We start from the raw sequence: 13,144 nt of genomic DNA on the forward strand, positions 1-13,144 counted from the left end.
GATATGAGGTATCCGATCAAAGATGTCGATGTCCGTTGTCCGTTTCCTTTTATAATGCTGTTGTGTCAGAGGGGTGCAGGTAGTGCAATGGACATGTAACATATGTGTAACTAGTATGTATGAAAAATATGTATACCTTATAAATAAAATCGAATAAAAAACACAAATTTAATAGAGATATACACCCTGGCACGGACCGAGGTACCTTAATACGAAAGAGACTTCATTGTAGACTATATCTTGTACATTGATTTGCTTACTATGTTCCATGGGATGCCGAACCACCTGGTGCCAGACTGCAAGACTGTTAAATTATTATTACTTATTTGAAGTTGCTGAAGTATCCGTTCGCATAGATTCTCCGCGTACATTCTAGGAATCCGATTCGATTTCTTACTAAATAAATTCTAATTAGGGCTATCGTAATTATCATAAACAATGTCCCTCTTCATTTCGTTGCATGTTGCTTGCTTCAGTTTTATGCATGTTATATGTGTCTATTAGTATTTTTGTACTTAATTATTGTATGTTTAACTAACTTATATTGTAACTTTATTAATTAAATTACAATTTATTAATAATATATACTCTCTTAGCTATAGGCTTTTAAAACTATTGCTGTCATAATTGTATATAGGGTGAACCCGGAGAACCAGGGCCTCCAGGTGCACCTGGGCCGCCTGGATCTGATGGAATTGCAGGCGCCGAGGGCCGTCTTGGTCCCAGTGGAGCTCCCGGACCCGCAGGCCCCATTGGACCGGCTGGACCACCTGGCCCCATTGGGCCTGTTGGACCCCCCGGACTTATAGGACATAAGGTACTATGACTATTTAATCTTAATTGTTACTCAAAGATATTTGTTACTTTAGTACATACGTGATATAGTAATAGAAATAGAGATGTGTCGCTTATTATACAAAATTATATTTTAAGTTTTGCCATTTGTAAAAATTCAACACCGGTTTTACTTTCTAGAATTAGATAAACAATTCTCTACTTTTCAGGGATCAGACGGTCAATATATATCGTGATCCTTAAGATCTCGTCAATATTTATTGATGTGTAAACGCGGCAGAAATAAATATTGACATAAAATCTAGATTTTTGTGATCAATATCTGTCAATATTTATTGACTGTTATGTTGTTGTGTTCACTTGGATGAGCACTCAGAGTAAAATCTTGGCTTTTACAAAAAAAACCTTCGTATAGTATTTTTGTGTTTATGGTTATTGAAAAATTAAAGTACATAACTGATTACGCAAATTTATTGTTTTAATGAACTAAATATATAAGTTAAAGTAAGTTAAAGTTTGGCCTGTATTCTGGCAATACAGGCCTTACTTTTATCGTCCATTTCTACGAAACACGAAAAAATGAAGAAAGTGAAGTACGACCAGCTGATTCAATGTATATTGAGACAGGTATCGTGATATCAAATCGCGATATTTATTAACGGTCTGACCCCTGCCTAAGATATTGTATGCTTAAAAAACTTTGTTTATTAATTTTTCTAATCATAGAAAAGTATTTCATGCAAACTCATGTTAAAGTGTAGACTTGGACTATACAATTATATATCCTAATTTATTTAACGGTCCAATAATTAAAAAGGAAAAAGAACAATTGTCAAATAATGTTGCGATGCGTTTCAGGGAGATCGCGGTGACAAGGGCGAGCGCGGTTACACTACGACCTTGAAGGGCGACGCCTTCCCCACAGGAATTATCGAAGGACCACCTGGCCCCCCTGGACCTCCCGGTACACACTCTAAAATAAAATTTAAGGGGTCAGCTTCAGAAGTATTTGATAGTTCTGAAGAAACTGACCATCACTGCACTTGAAGTTAAAATAACAACACGTTGCTAAAGCGAACACAGAAGCTATAATATTAACATAGGGTTAACATTAATGCTTTAAATGGTGGCTTTGCTATAGATAACAAATTAATGCCTATTTTGTAGTTGGTTGGATTTTAATTTAAACATTATTTTTATTAGTATTGAATCTGTAGAATAGAAAATTTGGTGTATCTTTTTGTAGCGCCTAAATACTGAATGGTAGTCCTGAGTGTTAAAGGTAGTGGATGTTAGTGTGTGTAGCGGGTATAGGTGGGGTGTGTAACTCAGGGTGTGTGTTGAAGGGGCTGAAGGACCTCGCGGCGAGAGAGGAACGGCCGGCGCACCCGGACCGCCCGGAGAGCGTGGCGCTCGCGGAAAGCGCGGCAAACGGGTAACACACGAACACACAAACACACAAAGTCCACATAATACATTAATCAACAAGCTCTTTCGAAATTTGTTGAAAAATTCTTTATACATGTACTTGCTCTAATCAAGTCCAAATGAACATATTTTATACTAACAGTAACATTTGCCACCTGCCCACTGGCTCTCTGCCCATCTTGCCCATTCTGCCCGAGTGAAGCACGACTTTCTACAGAGGGGTGTTTTCAACTATTTCTGTACTTGTGTTTGCCTTGATTTTGCTTTCGATCCGCTAAGGGTTAAACGTTAGCATGTGATTGCATGGTTTCTGCATGTCACTTGTGTAGCATTTGGTAGAGAACAGCGTAGAACGCGTGCTTGTGTGGTGTGGACATCAACAGGGCTGGCCTTAATCATGTTAAGGTAAATAAGCTGTTTATACAGTTCATAATAGAACGCGCTATATCTGTCTTCTGTGATATAATGTTTTGGTAAAATGTATTTATGAGTTCTGTTGGCCCATTTTTCAGGTGTGGCAGGAACGGCGGGCCCTCGTGGTCCCCCAGGACTGGACGGACGGCCCGGTGATCCGGGTGTACCCGGACCTCCAGGAAAACCGGTAAATTAACTATTTTAATACTCCATATTAGTATGGGTTGCACATCCGTTTTAATATTATAAGATATATCTAATAATTTATTATTATAGTGAACTAGCTTCAACCAAAACTATTACTGGCTAATGGATACCCTAAGATTCACCAGGATTTTATATATTACGAATTCCTGATGAATATCCCAGTACCACCTTAATATCGTAACTGTGGCAAACGAACTATTCGTAGTGTAGTACCGTGTAGTTGCGTATACTTAGTCAATAATAATGTTATGATTTCCAGGGTGAAATAGGACCTAAAGGCGGAAAAGGTGACTACGGAGACATGGGATCACCGGGAATGCTTGGTGCACCTGGTTTGCCTGGACCGCCCGGATATCCAGGTCTCAAGGGGGAAAAAGGAGATAAAGGAGATTCTGTAAGACTTTATTATTTGTTTTCATATCTTTTAAAATACGGTATAATTCTTATTATGTTTTAAAACTTATCAAGACCTGTCTCTTATTAAATAACTGCTAATCCAACATGTAAGTAATAGTCTATCTATCTATATTTTTAAAAATGAATTGCTTTTCGTTTGTCTTGCTAAAGCTCGAGAGTGGCTGGCCTTGGCTAATTATGATCTTGAAATATTTGTGGAAGTCTAGGGACGGTGGGAAACATAAAAATAAGTAAAGTAAAATACTAAAAACGACAATTAAATTTTTCAATAAAAAACTACTCCTAGCCGGGAAATATTTGTCACTTGGCTGTCATATATTTAGAGATAGCTTTCCAAAATTTGTGTTTCAAAGCTGTACGACGTGCGAGATCTTGTTCTGTTTTAAAACTTTGTATTTAGTTTTGATACAAATATAGATACGATGTTCACCGGGTCATCTTGTTTTAAATAAAAACAATTATAAATTTAAATGTATTGTCTCTTAATTATAATAAATAATAGTTATGCATTAATGAATATATGTTCAATTTTACATGTTCCTTTCACGTTGTCGCTGGCTGCAGAAATACCGCAAACTACGTCGGAGACAAGTAACTATCAATTTTATATTTATTATTACAGCCTTAGTTTTGTAATAGGCCTTTAGCCAATTTTTGTTCTGGTAATTGTTGAACCAAATACATTACCTAACTGAATAGATGGAGCTCTTCAAGGGAACTCCAGTAGAAAATTTGTCATAATGAATTCTTTAAAACTTTTAGCTAAAGCATTTTAGCGTAGAGGAACCTAAGTTGTCTAAACTGTTAATCTTTATGCCCACTGTTGAACTTGCAGGGCGACGGCACAGGATACGAGCTGTATGGTCATGATATTGTAAGTATATTTTATATAATATATATATACATAACTAACTGACACATAATAGTGAAGAATTCAGTCATGCAAATTAAGATTTTTATATAATGATAATTTGAAAATAATAATTCCTTCTTCATATATGTTGTATATTATATCGTCATAGTCGTAGAATAGTGACGGATCTGACAAATAGTAAACTTTACAGGGCAGTCATTTCAAAATAATATAATCATGTTACTTTTGTCATAACTATTTTAATTCATATTGTTATTATGAAAATTGGCATACACGCAAACAAAGGGGATTGGTTGTAACAAAATAAAAATAAAAACATCAAATTACACAGTTTTCTTAAAAATCACATGTTTCTATCAAATCCGTCACTTCACCGACTGATTAATTTGAAATTTAAAACACATGGATTTTTTTAAATGTAGCCGTAATATTTCGTTAATGTAATATCCAAATGTGATGAAAAGTGGTATTTGCATTTTCTTCAAATCCGACATTGTTCTACGATCATGACGATATTAAAAAGCAAAATTAAGATTGTGACAGCAATAAATCTTGCAATTTCTTATGCTTAATAATCGAAGTTAGATCAATAAGTAGGAAACACATATTAAGTGAAATCTAACGGGGCATGGGTCAGAGTTTTAAGTGTCTGTATCATGGAATTTTTAATAGACAAATAGATGGATTATGTGCCTTCGAACCTTAATTTTTCTGGCCACGTTTATTACTAACTAAACTAGGAGATAAGGTAAGGGTATAAATTAGTCTTAATTCTTAATAACTTGAATGAGGAACACACCGTCTAAAAGGTTTTTTTACCTTGATATATTAAATTGATTACCGGTAAAAAAGAAACATTTTTGCTAAACTACCGGTAGTTGAAATAACTTTTAAATTATTTCAAACATGACATCAAGTAATGTTAGTATAAAGAAAGATATCAGTTCCTCCGACCAAAAGGCAGGATCCTGTCCAGTCTAACCACTGACTGGCGCGAGGTCAAGGTAAAGAAGATGTATGTACATTCCTAGCGATTTGAATAACTTTGTTAGCGCGTTTCAGAGTGGGGCGTCATTGCAGAGTACTTGAGTTTTACAGTTTTACGATTTGGAACGAAGTTCCTTATCGCGCGTTGTGAAAGGGGGCAAGACGGAAAAAATTCTTACGAAAAGTTGTCACGACACTTTTTTGCTATTTGCTATTGTAATACACCGGTTCTCGTCCGATCATCGAAGTTAAGCAACGTCGGGCGAGGTCAGTACTTGGATGGGTGACCGCCTGAGAACACCTCGTGATGTTGGCTTTTTTTTTTCGTCGTAAGATTGGTGTCGAGAAAATGTATCATACTGTTATGATACCAATTAACATATAAATTAATCGAAAGGAATTTCGTTCCATCCAGGTGTCCCTTGACACCTCTAATTTTTTTTTTTACGTATTAGTTATGGTTTTTAATGCGGTAATAAAATGTTTCAGATGATGGGTCCTCCGGGTGCTCCAGGCCCAGCTGGCCCTCCTGGGGTCGCCGGGCCTCCCGGCATCAAGGGCGATAAGGGGGATCCTGGCATTCGAGGCAAATCGGTAATCTTATTATCTATGGGTCACTGTTTTACTCGTGTTATTTCGATCATATCGTGTTTTATGTAACCTAATCATATTAAAATTCTTGTCAAAAAGATAGATAGAACAAAATCATAGCGACACCGTTATCAAAATACAAATGTTAAAAAAAACAGTTTTTAAATAAAGAAACTTAACATATTTATTGATTTCCCGTAATATTAGGACCAACTGGATTGGTTATTTAAACGTAATACGCGAATTTAATGAATAAACAAAGATTAGCTTAAAATTCAAGTTCATTTACTAAGAGAAGTGTATATAACTCAAAAAAACTTACCAAGAAATTACCTAATAATTCATTTGACGTTATACATAATTAGTTTTATTATAAAAAATATCTAAAGTTTTATTTTAAATATAGCTCCGATATGGTTCGCTATAGCTTCGCATATCAAATGTTTATTTCATTACTCTATTAGTATTTTGTAAGAAATGTCATAATAACCAATAATACTTTCAGGGTGACCGTGGAGAAAAAGGTGACCCTGGACCAATGGGACTTCCGGTTAGTAAATTCCGCATACTTCTTTAGTCTGTGGCCGTAGTAAACACGGAACACGCAATTTCAATACATTGAAATTTAGTACCGCGTTTCCGGGAAATATATAAAATAACTATAAGGCTATTATTATTATATTTTAATATATTATATCTATTATAATATTATTATTAGTATCTTCAAATTACCCGTATTAAGTGTTAGAGAAATAAAATCCGCTACTTTATCTACATTTATTGCATTTCTGTGGCCCATGGCTTTGAGTTTATAGTATAACTATTTACTCAATAATACATTCCAGGGTCCCGTGGGTCTACCGGGCGAGACAGGAGAACCAGGGCGACACGGAGAGCCGGGGCCTCGGGTAAGTCACACACATTTACACACAGTGACACACTACACCAAACACACGTAGTCCTACGTCCGTACTAAATGCACTAACAGTCTACTAATTGAAAGTGATTGCAATTAAAAGTAGTTGTTGCATGCTACCCTGTAGACCGTTTTGCGATGTTTTTACTGAAATAAGTAATCATAGTTGTGCGAGTTTTATGCTCATACGATAACTACTAAATCGATTTTGTTATTAGCTAGTTAATCCTAGTGAAATTAGAAATTGTGAAATGATTTGCGAGTTTCTATCAAGTAACTTGTTAGTTCTGTGATGTTTATACTTTTATTTTTTCAAGTACCAAGATTATTGTCGAAGTATAATGACGTATCAGTGTTGTCAACATATCAAAAAGGTTCGACCTCAAATCTCTAAATATCCAAAGCCTTATAGTTCATTACAATAGCTATTCAATTGTTCGTAACATAGTGGTAAGGTCTCAGGAATATTCAACTCAAGACAGTATTGCATAGTTGGTCATGCTATAGATTCACAAAGCGGTCACGGGTGGGGTGTAAAACCAATGACAATGAACAACACTACTAACTATTTGGGTGTGTGTGAATTACTAACAAGGGGTGTGGTGTGCAGGAGAGCTGGCAACACCTGGCCTTCACGTAGTGACGTCGTCGCGTCGCTGCACTGCTGTAAATTGTAAAATATTATTAAGATGTTACCGTGATTATGGTATTAAGTGTTGTTAACTTTGTATAAATATGTAAGTTTTTACTCGAGACATCGAACTTTGCAATGTGTGTTAATGAAGCCCCGTGTACATAAAAGCGGTGGGTGCTACGTGAAATATTAGAATTTCGTCGTAGAAAGTTATTTTTGCTTGAGTATTCTCACTGAAACATTTCTCGTCTTTATAAAAGTCTGCGTATGCTAATGATTTATTGCTTCCACCGTTTAGATTTATATTAATGTATTTATATACAAGATGCGAAGTTGAAACCCCGTTAAAACATACAACCGCATTTTATTTTTATATTAATAAATTAAACTAAGCATCTAAAATCTTACAGCGCGAGACATTATATTTTAGAAAAAAAACGCAGACTTTTTACTCTATCAATGAAACATTATAATATGTATTCAAATAACTTTTTACGTAATACATTATGGTTATTAATGTCCATACTCGTAATATGTACTAAAATTTAAACGATGTTTATGTACTTTACCTTATTTAAATTCCTAGAATTAATAAAACCCTGTCAACATAAGCTCAAAGTTACCTAACGAAACCCTTATTACACCAATTAAGCCGAAATGAAATAATTCACTACATTTATAAGTACTTTTTACCTTGCACTAGCTACCATGACTAGTTACCTGTGCAAAGCTGTGCTTAAAGTAAATCCTTTGTAATTATTCTATAATTCCTACGTTTTTGTTACTATAATCAATTGTTCACAGGGTTTTTGTGTATATATAGTTTAACACTTTTGCATTTAATAACTTGTTGTTTGATGCGAAATCATTTATAAATAACATTGCGAGGTAATATTGTTATTAATACATGTAAAAACCCTACATATACTTGTTCGCCCGTGAGCACGCATTACTGCGTAGATAATGTATTTTTTTAATATCGTAAATAATATTTAGGTATGATTAACCCTAGCTTAGACATTTCTATTATACATTTATAAGCAATGTTTGAAATTTCAAGGGCACGCTCTAGTGCCAGTGTGTATGTCTATGTGTATGTAAATAACGTCAGACCCGCGTGCTCCGTCCGTAGTCCTTTCTACTCTAAGCGTATTTGCTCTTCATCTATACTCTTTCTCTGTGTTTTCTTCTATTGTATCGTCTTTGCTCTATATATATTACTATAAGCTTTTGGATGAGCGCGGTCATTGAATTTCTATGGAGATCTCCATGAGAAAGCTAATGTCCGGAAGTCTCGTAACTATTGTATAATATGTGTAAGTTACTGAATGAAAAAGAAATGTACAAATGTCAGTATGTAGCCTAATAATGATTATTGTTGTATCGTGTCTTCGGCGGCCGTTTCTTTTTATAATTATACCAATGTTATTTCCTTAATTGCCTTGATAACACAATTCCAAATTACGTGAAACTAATATTGTATAACATTATATACTCTTGCGTACTGTACCAACGTTAAAATTATTCTCTCACGATCAAGCGGCGGCCGTCGTAATCCTTTTCTCTTGTCTAGTGTAAGTGTATCTAATAACGTTAAGGATTTAGTTTTTGTATGAGAAGGACAGTTGTCATTTGTAAAATAACCATAAGAGCAAATAAATTATTGTTATTCACAAATTATTTTCAAGGAAAATAAATATTTGCATGCGGTGCATATTGGAGTTTCTTTGCGGCGCATGTACACGCACTCCTCTATAATACTATTCCTCTGCATGGAGTCTTATTCTTACGATTACCCTCAGCGTCGAAGTAAGGCTGGGTAGTTATGTGAAGGGGGGGTTCGGGTGATAGGAGTCTGCTACTGGGCAAGTGGCAAAAACCGACATAGCCAACATTGACGACTTCCTTATTTCGCAGGGCCCGCCTGGCCTCGATGGCATGAAGGTGAGTTCAGGTCTACGGTTTAAATGATATTAAGGAAAAATTTTGTCAAGCTTTAACTGTTGCTGTTTGTGTGCAGGGTGCACAAGGCGAGCCCGGCGGTAAAGGTGAAAGAGGAGATCCAGGTCTACCCGTGAGTGACATACCTTAAGGAGATGGCGTCGCTAATACTATTCATTACGATTTCAATTGAACCACGTTAAATCACTTTATTAACCAGTTTACATTTCAGGGAACAGATGGAATACCTGGAACCGAGGTTAGTCCCAAATACTAGTCGGCAGTTCTCTATTTTTATTTTTGTAAAGCGATATTAAGATTATTTTTAATCTACAGGGGCCCAAGGGTGAGAAGGGTTACAAAGGAGATGCCGTAAGTACAGGTTCCGGGGAATCCGGCTAACTAACACCAACTTCCTTCGACGCTCGTTGCATGTCCCCCTACACGACACTTGTCACACACGAGTAGGGTTAAGTGAGAACCTAGTAATGAACAAATGTGTCTCCAGGGTCCTCTTGGAAAGCGTGGACGGAAGGGCGACAAAGGAGATCGTGGGGAGCAAGGCGTGCCTGGCCTCGATGCGCCCTGCCCTCTCGGGCCTGATGGTTTGCCACTACCTGGTTGTGGCTGGCGGCCCTCGAAGGTACCCAATGCAAATGATACTGATACCGCTAATTAACATTGACACTAACCAATTACTCTTTTGCTCTTCATACACAAATCTAAAACATGAGTAAGATAAACCGCCTTTGATGCTATTTTATATTGGCTTCACTGACACGTTGTAATGGTAGCTTACTGAAGAGCAATAGAGTTAAATAATGGGTGGTGGTTTTGTGTGTGGTGTGAAAAGTCGCGATTGCGGGTGTGGCAGGAGGCGGCTCGGCCGGTGATGAATAGTGCAGAGGAACGGGGAGTAGACAGGGGAGTTGGGGGAGAAGAGGATATCGGAGAAGAGGAGGTAGAAGAGGGCGAGTATGAGGGACCTGATGACACCCGCGACTATGAAGACTACATCGACCCTGCACTGCAGCTACGGCATTGATCATCTAAGGGTCCACACGGTCCTTACACGTTGCAGGTGCTTGCCATACGCGAATAATAGGATCTTATCTACGGAAAAATGCATGCTCTGTAGACTATTATCGTTAGCAAATGTATTTTTTACCAGACGCGGTCAACACAAAAGCATGCGTCATTTGTTTAAAAGTGTTATCAACATTATTGGTTACACCTAACATTTAACCTGCTAACTATAATAACCACTAACGAAGAGGTTGCATGCAAGGCACATTATTTCTTAAGTTATTTTTTTTTTAATTGAATGGATATGTAATTAAAAATATATATCCTGTCATTAAAATTGGGTAAAACGTTGGTAAATTATACGATAAGTCGCTGAAACTGAATTAGTCAGGCGCGTGTTTTACCTATGTTTGGGTTTTTGAGACAACGGATTGGAATGAACAGAAGCTAGGTTATCTGCGAATATTATAAGAAAACTAGCGGACCCAGCAAACGTTGTTTTGCCATGTATATCATTTATAATAAAAAATAGGGGATGATCGTAGAAGGGTGAAAATTAGGCGTTGTATGTATTTTTTAATGCTGTATCATAAAAAAATAAAAACAAAAATAATATCTAAAAATTAAAACAAAAAATTTAGGGGTGGACTACCCCTAACATTTAGGGGGATGAAAAATAGATGTTGGCCGATTCTCATAGCTACCGGATAAGCACAAAAAATTTCATCAAAATCGGTCAAGCTGTTTCGGAGGAGTATGGCAACGAAAACTGTGACACGAGAATTTTATATATTAGAAGATCCAGAAATGTCTCTGATTAATTATTTTTTAATTATATTTATATTGGATGTTGTTTTCTTGGCGTTAGGAAACTCTAGCGGCGTGGGTTCGACGGCGGTTGGCGCTGGATGACAACGAACTGCCCTAATCATGCCTTCACCCAAACATCGCACACTGCATCACAAGAGTCTTTTGTCTTTGAATATTCTACACTGCCCTTGGCCATCCAATACTCGGAAAGGTGTTTTGAATTGTTACGATTAACATTTAGTTAATATTGGTACAAATTCTGATATACATAATATTAAAATTTAATCCTCATTCCAGAAATTATTTAGATATTCAATTGTTATTACTATTAAATCAGAATTTGCACCATTATCTATTTAGTTTACATACTCAGAAAGAGTATACCCTAGTATATACCTCTACCCTAGTATATATACTTTTATCTTAATAGTTGCGGATTAGTTAATAGATCGCCTTATATAGATGTCATAAATTGATAATTTAAAGTAACATTCAAATTAACAGCTTTATTGTCATTTTATTTTAACTTGCCGATTCACAGGATTAACCCAATAGGTATTACCCATTATTTATTTTGCTTTAGCCATACAATAAATGTTTATTCGATTCATTCTTATCAAATGAGGAAAACCATCTGGTAATGTATTAATATAACACACATGACCTTGATATTACAGTGATGAACCTGTATTAAAACACGTTTACACATAACAATTAATCATGTTGTTTTTTATACCTGACTTTATACATACTGTGGAAAATGTCTTAGGAATAATTGTTATTATGTATATAGATTGTAGGAATAATCTTATCCATTTACGTAGATATTAATGCCTTATTTCAAGCGGTAAAAGCAACGATTGCGCATTATTAATATATTCGCACTTTCTTTCCGTAGTTCTTTCCATAGCGCTGATGTTCATTGTAATTACGTCTTAAGAAATTAGTATAATACCTGTTATTACAGAGTAAGCCAACAAAAGTATTTTCAGCCTAATTATTATCTAAAAGTTTTATAACGAAGCAGTTTGTAATGCACTCCAATTTTTTTAGTTAGCTATGAGTGTAATTTGTAAATACTCGAGTGTATGTGTAATGGCATAATAATGTTTATAAGATGTAATAATTGTTATAATTGAAATTCAGTAGGTACAGTACAATTGCATTGTATAAAGAAGCCTTGTTAAGAGCTATTTGTATATTTTTATACTTTCATAAGTTAAGAATGTCATTGTAAATATTTATTGAAAGACTAATATAATGACTACAGACTATTAACTTTTACAAATATAAAAATCATATCTCTAACTTACCTAATTGCTAAATGCAATATAAAATAAAATAATATAGGCGTTAGATTTTATAGTAAACCGACTCTATTTATTATATTTTATTAAATATAAAGCCCTTAGAAAGTCTTTAATACAAGAAACACAAACCAGTCTCACATTTCGTGCGTAGAAATTATTTGTTATTATGAATAAAATTATAATTGTTCCCGAGAGATATTACCATTCACTAACAAAAAATTGTCGTGAAAATATATTTGTGTAAAATTAAAAGTATATGCAAACCTAAAACCTCAATAAATCGAAGTATTAACCTTATAAGTTTAAATTTATAATTTGCTTCATAACAATTGATAACTTTTTATTATTAATTTTAGACTGCAATTATCAATCATTAGTTTTGCCAGCTAAAAGTTTATTGTCCCTCAATGTAAGTTCAAGTAACATAACAAGTAACTATACATATTTATTGTAAATAATTTTGTAAAACTACAAATATAGGTACCTACTTGTTTATAAATAATAAAATTTAATTATAATTTTCTAGTTGGTTCTGTCTTTATTTACCCCTTATACGTACAAAGTCAAGACCTTAAATCCAAATAAGTCAAATTAGATGTAAAAGTAGAATAAAATAATAACTATTGCTATTATTCTACGCTTTATCATAAAATCATTGTTCTGTTTTATATAAATGACGAATAAGATGATATTATTTGAAACAAATTTTGGTTATAGCGTTAATGTAATATCAGTTATTACTTATTATACACGAAGTCCTAACCAACAGTACCAGTATCCAAGTAGGTATTATC

General features: G+C 35.0%; 1 protein-coding gene across 9 annotated transcripts in view; it reads left to right on the plus strand.

Annotated features, from left to right (window-relative positions):
* LOC125057720 (collagen alpha chain CG42342) overlaps nt 1–12,875 on the plus strand; it is a 334,531-nt gene extending 321,656 nt beyond the window's left edge. For 7 of the 9 annotated variants that reach the window (XM_047661560.1, XM_047661554.1, XM_047661556.1 and 4 more), the window contains 16 exons: nt 638–817; nt 1,654–1,759; nt 2,736–2,824; nt 3,104–3,238; nt 3,826–3,852; nt 4,088–4,135; nt 5,612–5,716; nt 6,219–6,263; nt 6,559–6,621; nt 9,181–9,207; nt 9,284–9,337; nt 9,437–9,463; nt 9,541–9,576; nt 9,713–9,847; nt 10,079–10,285; nt 11,099–12,875. In XM_047661560.1, coding sequence (XP_047517516.1) covers nt 638–817; nt 1,654–1,759; nt 2,736–2,824; nt 3,104–3,238; nt 3,826–3,852; nt 4,088–4,135; nt 5,612–5,716; nt 6,219–6,263; nt 6,559–6,621; nt 9,181–9,207; nt 9,284–9,337; nt 9,437–9,463; nt 9,541–9,576; nt 9,713–9,847; nt 10,079–10,249 — 1,248 coding nt within the window. In that variant the 3' untranslated portion in view covers nt 10,250–10,285; nt 11,099–12,875. The remainder of the gene's footprint in view (nt 1–637; nt 818–1,653; nt 1,760–2,735; nt 2,825–3,103; nt 3,239–3,825; nt 3,853–4,087; nt 4,136–5,611; nt 5,717–6,218; nt 6,264–6,558; nt 6,622–9,180; nt 9,208–9,283; nt 9,338–9,436; nt 9,464–9,540; nt 9,577–9,712; nt 9,848–10,078; nt 10,286–11,098) is intronic. The other 2 variants (XM_047661559.1, XM_047661561.1) reach the window with 2 other exon arrangements.
* The last annotated feature ends 269 nt before the right edge of the window (nt 12,876–13,144 follow it).

The sequence above is a fragment of the Pieris napi genome, chromosome 17 (assembly GCF_905475465.1).
Source record: "Pieris napi chromosome 17, ilPieNapi1.2, whole genome shotgun sequence".
Lineage (NCBI taxonomy): Eukaryota > Metazoa > Arthropoda > Insecta > Lepidoptera > Pieridae > Pieris > Pieris napi.